Raw genomic sequence first — 6,104 nt, 5'->3', positions numbered from 1 at the left:
TATTTAATTATTATTACTTAATAAACTTAATGTTTAATAATAATTATACCCATAACCACATATTTAATAAACAGATAAAATAAAATCAGTTTTAAAAGTATAAAACATAAAGCTTTTGACTGCAGTGTTTTTCCAGCCTTCCAAAATGTTCGGAGCGACTGCAGGCCCTCACAACCTTATTCCTTTGAAACAGTTGGTTTGTGACTGGGAAGTCCTGTTCAATGATCTCTGTCCCTGGACATTAAGATTCAGAAAGTGTGTAGTGTGTGGTTATAACTGTGGTTGTACATGACAGAATTATCAGATTTCCAGATGGCACCAAACTAGGAGGAGTAGCTAATATCCCAGAGGATAGGAACAAAATTCAAAATGACCTGAATAGATTAGAAAGCTGGGCCAAAGCTAACAAAAGCCCAGTCCAGATGGGCCAAATGTGCTGTGCTGGCGGCGTACTAGTGTTAAGGGACCGCATGGCAACCGCACAATCCCTAACCCTACTACAGTGCAGCGCCATAACAATGGTGGCGCCGCCGTATATATGGGTGCTGCCATTGTGATGTGACAAACACTTAGCGTCCGCACGTCGTGCTGCGCCAATTGCATCATGAGTGTGCCATTGGGGCACTCGTGTGTAACTGATGCAGCGGGCTCTTTTTTCTCCGCAGGGAAGCCACACGGTTTGGCAGCTGCGGCTTCTCTGCGGGGGGAAAAAGGCACTGGCAGGCCTCCCTTTTTGGGAGGTCTGTACTGGGCCAAAATGAATTTCAACATCGAGAAATGTAAGGCACTGTACTTAGGGTGGAAAAATGAAATGCACAGATATAGGATGGGGGACACCTGGCTGAACGAGAGACTTATATGTGTGAAAGGGATCTGGAAGTCCAAGTAGATCACAAGTTGAACATGAGTCAACAGTGTGATGCGGCAGCTAACAAGATCAATGCGATTTTAGGCTGCATCAATAGAAGTGTAGTGTCTAGATCAAAGGAAGTAATAGTGCCACTCTATTCTGCTCTGGTCAGGCCTCATCTGGAATACTGTGTCCAGTTCTGGGCACCACAATTTAAAAAGGATGTGGAGAAACTGGCACGTGTCCAAAGGATGGCGACTAAAATGGTGAAGGGTCTGGAAACCATGCCCTATGAGGAAAGACTCAGGGAGCTGAGTATGTTTAGCTTGTTAGAGAGAAGGCTAAGAGGTGAAATGATAGCCTGTTTAAATATTTGAAGGGATGTCATACTGAGGAGAGAACAAGCTTGTTTTTCTGCTGCTCCAGAGACTAGGACCCAGAGCAATAGATGTAAGCTACAGGAAAAGAGATTCCACCTCAACATTAGGAGGAACTTCCTGACAGTAAGGGCTGTTCGACAGTGGAACACACTCCCTTGGAGTTTAGTGGAGTCTCCTTCTTTGGAGGTCGTTAAACAGAGGCTGGATGGCCATCTGCCGGGGATGCTTTGATTGAGAGTTCCTGCATGGCAGGATGGGGTTGGACTGGATGGCCCTTGTGGTCTCTTCCAATTCTATTATTCTATTATTCTATCTCTTCAGAGGGCCAGTGTGGTGTAGTGGTTTGAATGTTGACTCTTTGCTTGGCCATAGAAACCCACTGGGTGCCCTTGGGCAAGTCATATGCTTTCAGCCTCAAAGGAAGGCAAAGGCAACAAATCTTTCTGAACAGAAAACTTGCAAAGAAAACCTCATGATAGGTTTGTCATAAGTTGGAACTGACTTGAAGGCATGCAACTTCATTTCGGTGTCTGAAGTGATAATATCTGTTTAATCTTATGTGTAGAAAATCAAGCATAGTAGTGGAATATAGATAGGTATTTTCTTTAGACATTAATGTTAGACGTGTTAGTTGTTGGCAACAGAAGCAACAGGGGCTGCATCCGCACTGCAGAAATAATCCATTTTCAGTATATGTAGTGGCCAAAAGACTAACAGGCTTTATTTGTTATAAACTCTTGTGGCCTGAAGCCTACTAAAATATAGTCTTTCAGGAATCAACTCACCACAGTGGTCCCCAAACTGTGCCCCTTAAAGAGATTTTGGACTTCATCTCCCAGAAGCCTCAGCCATGTTGGCCAACAGTCTGGGATTCTGGGAGCTGAAGCCCAAATTCCCCTTAAAGAGTACAGTTTGGGGACCACTGCTCTAGAGATGCATTTGGGATGCAACACCCATAATCCTTCCCCATATTGTCTATGCTGGCTAACACTATAGCTTGTTGCAGTCTAACATCTGGGGGGGGGGGCATTGTCATCCACTCCCGTTTTAAGATGCCACAAGACTGTGTTGTTATGCAATATCTTTCAAAGTCGTGTTATGGTGAGCCTCTCATGTTTTTTTCTTGGCAAGTTTCTTCAGAGGGGGTTTGCTATTGCCATCCTCTGAGGAAGCTGAGAGAGTGTGACTCGTCCAAGGTCACCCCACTGGGTTTTTATGCTCGAGAGATGAATCAAACCAGTCTCCAGAGTCATAGTCAAATGCTCAAACCACTACGCCACACTGTCTCAGTATCATTTAAAGACAATTACATGTGAAGATGTTTCAAGCTTGATTCACCTGTACATACAGATTGAGGCTGCATCCACACTGGAGAAATAACCCGGTTTGGCACCGCTTTAACTGCCTTGGCTCAAGGCTATGGAATTCTGGGAGTTGGAGTTTGTTGTGGGGCCCAGATATAACAACAAACTCTAACTCCCAAAATTCGATAGCCTTGAGCCAGAGCTAAAGTGATGCCAAACTGGGTTATTTCTCCTGTGGTCAGTGCTATGGCATTATGGGATCTGTAGTTTTGTGATAGGACTCTGACAGAAAAGGCGGATTTCTGGGAACTGTAGTTTGTCGTGCCAGGGTTATCAGACTCAAAATATCCCTTTAATCGCTCTGGAGAAGAGGGAATTTCAGGTTTTGCTGTCACGCAACTGTGGGCAACACTAGTCGAAATCCCCAGTCTCAACATTACAGTTGCAGGAGCTGTCTCCAGAGATTTCACTGTATGGTAATGAAACCATACTGCCACAGGAGGCTGCATTACCACTGCAGGGATAATCTGTTTGAACTCCATGGCTCAATGCTATGGAAGCCTGGGAATTGTACTTTGTTGTGGCACCAGAGCTCTCTGACAGAGAAGGCTTAGCGTCTCACAAAACTACATTTCCCAGAGTGGTAGAATCCAAAGATATAGCTGTGCTAAGTCCAAAACACACTGCAGGAATAATGCAGTCTGAGACTGTTTTAACTGCCCTGGATCAGTACCTAGAGAGACCTTTGTAGCACCTACTGAGACCGAAAGAAATGAACGCTGCCAACTTCTTCAGTCTCAAAGGCGCTACGCAGATCTCTCTTCTCTCTCCCTCTCCACGTACATTTCCCAGAGTTCCACAGCATGGAGCTAGGGAAGTTAAAGCGACGTGAAACCAGGTTATTATTATTTTGCATGGTGGTAGTGCCAAGGGGCAATAACGGTGTTGGACGGGGCCCCATGACGCTTCGTCGTTCCAGAGTGGTTCAGATGCTGCGTCGCCACACAAATCAGTGAGTGAGACCTTAGCGACAGCCAGGTTCCTCCTCACCTTCCCCCTCCTCCACCGCTTCCCGCCTTTTCCCTTCCATTTCTAGGCGGGGCAAAAGACCTGGCGGCGGCGGCTGCGCGCGCAGGAGCCGTTGAGGAGGGCGCGCGCGGGGGGAAAGGGGTTTGTTTTGGCGCGAGGCCCCTCGTTGAGGCCCAGGAAAGGGGGGGGGCACGCGCCATTTGTCAGTTAAGGGCGCCCCCTCAGCGTTTCTCCTCAGCTCGCGCGGCTTTTCAAACGAGGACGAGCAGAAGTTTGACCCACCACCAGCTCTGGGAGAGGATTGATTCCCCCTTCCCTTCCCTGACAAAGGGTCATTTAAACAACAGCAATCGACAATAACACCAATAATAATAATGACGACGATGATGTAATAATAACATTAATCAACAACAACAATAAACAATAATCGACCACAATCACAACAATCAATAAACAACAACAACAACAACAATACTGTAACAATATTAATCAACAACAACACCACACAATAATAATACTGCAACGGCAACAATCAACAATAACAACCACCACAATAACAACCAATAATAATCAACAATAACAGCACCAATAATACTGTGACATTAATCAACAATAACACCAATAATAATACTGCAGCAGCAACAATCAACAATAATAATCAACAGCACCAATAACAATAACCAATAATCTATAACAACACCAATAATATTGTAATAGCAACATTGATCAAGAACAATAAGACCAATAATAATACTGCAACAAAAGTCAACAATAAACAATAGCAACACCAATAACAACAACAATAAACCCCCATGCATCTGAGGAAGTAGGTGTTAGTCCATGAAAGATCATGCTACCAACCTCTTTCTTTCAGTTTGTTCCTTACTTCTCACTACCCCTCGACTTTGCTGAAGGCAGTGTGCTTCCTTCTTACACCTATTTAATTGCTCTCTCCCATGGTTTTAGCACTCAGCAGGTCACTCATTCAATTATTAGACAAAAAGCAACGTGAGAAACACCTAGTTTCCCTGAAATGTTTTATTCAATAGTTCAAAATACATTTTAGCAGCAAGTGTGAGTAGACAGGCTATCAAGTAGGTGATGTCTTAAGTGTTTACAGATTAATATGAGAGATTCAAATTTTTTTTTTAACTTTACAGAAACCCTGAGGAAACTGAATTTAATGACAAGCTTAACAGTTCATACGATGACATTTACCACTTTGCTAAATTTAGCACATCTTGACCACAGCCAAAGTATAATGACAAACAAGGCAGTTGGAGAATAAGATATTTGTCCGGTCCCTTGCCCAACCCATTGCTGTTTGCCTTCAAGTCATTTTTAATTTCTGGCCACCCTATCATGGGGTTTTCTTGGCAAGATTGGTTCAGCCAAGGGTTTGCCATTGCCTTCCCCTGAGGCTGAGAGCATGTGACTTGATCAATGTCACCCAGGGGGTTTTATGGATGGGTGCGGAATCGAACCCTGGTCCCGAGTCAAATATTCAAACCACACCATGTTGGTTATGGAATATCCACACCCAAGAGTGAATAACATTCTAATGTACAAGCTCTACAAAGTGAAAGTAACTTTGTTCTCTTTCCAATAATAATAATAATAATATTCAGCAGAATGCCAGGGATCAAAAAGGGTTGTGAAGGTTTGTCCAGCACATCTTTCTATCCCAGCTGTAAAGAGATGCTTTGTCTGTACTGTGCAGTATTACCTTTAAGTATTCCACTTTATATGAGTGAAGGATAGGCATGCACTTACATATGGGCAGAAAGTGAAGGAGCAAGACTGAGAAGCAGTCTGGTACAGGGGCTAAATATGCCTCACCATCAAGGACTCCCATTCAAATTTTGCACCATACAACTTAAAGAAGTCAGTAATAAGCCAGGCAAATTGCATAAGGAACACAATGCTGTATTAGTTCTATGCGTACTTCTGAAAAACAAGATACTATGAGACAGTTCAAATATGCCCCTTAGTTCGTAATTTAAAGTAAAGCTGATGCTGGTCACTATGTACATTTTTATTTCAAGTTGGCTTCTTGGGATTTCCATATTAATTGAATTCACATTTCCACTGAAATCCCAGTTACAGATTTATATAGTTGGCCTCTCCATATCCATAGATTCCTTATCCAGATTCAAACATCCACAGATTGAAAACACACTGTGTGTGTGTGTGTATGTATGTATGTTTGTATGTATGAGTTTATGTATATTCCAAAAAGAATACCTTGATTTTGTCTTTTTATATAAGGGACACCATTTTAGTACACCATTAAATTCTATGGGGTTGTGAGCATCTACAGATTTTGCTACCCATAGGAGGGAGATCCTGGAACCAAACTCCAGCAGATACCAAAGGCCCAGTGTAAGAATGTGTTGTGATTATTGAAGAGTGGTAGAATTCAAAGATATACCCATGTTAGTCTGTAAAATCAGTATGTAGAGATCTTGTAACACCTTTGAGACTAACAGAAAGAAAGGGGTTGGCAGCGTGAGCTTTCATAGACTTAAGTCTACTTCCATC

The 6,104-nt window shown here is 43.1% G+C and overlaps 2 protein-coding genes across 6 annotated transcripts in view; both read right to left on the bottom strand.

Moving 5' to 3' along the window:
- The window catches only part of TESMIN (testis expressed metallothionein like protein), a 38,675-nt gene extending 32,578 nt beyond the window's left edge, over positions 1-6,097 (bottom strand). For 3 of the 5 annotated variants that reach the window (XM_042455770.1, XM_042455785.1, XM_042455793.1), the window contains exon 1: positions 3,378-3,511. In XM_042455770.1, coding sequence (XP_042311704.1) covers positions 3,378-3,495 — 118 coding nt within the window. In that variant the 5' untranslated portion in view covers positions 3,496-3,511. Of the gene's footprint in view, positions 1-3,377; positions 3,512-3,584; positions 3,639-4,424 lie in introns of those variants that run through there. The other 2 variants (XM_042455800.1, XM_042455778.1) reach the window with 2 other exon arrangements.
- LOC121926322 (sodium/hydrogen exchanger 10-like) overlaps positions 1-6,104 on the bottom strand; it is a 587,624-nt gene that overhangs the window by 255,069 nt on the left and 326,451 nt on the right. The gene's annotated exons all lie outside the window — the stretch shown is intronic.

Source organism: Sceloporus undulatus, chromosome 1 (genome assembly GCF_019175285.1).
Source record: "Sceloporus undulatus isolate JIND9_A2432 ecotype Alabama chromosome 1, SceUnd_v1.1, whole genome shotgun sequence".
NCBI lineage: Eukaryota > Metazoa > Chordata > Lepidosauria > Squamata > Phrynosomatidae > Sceloporus > Sceloporus undulatus.
Note: the sequence above shows the minus strand (reverse complement) of the source record. Positions and strands in the feature narration are given on the sequence as shown.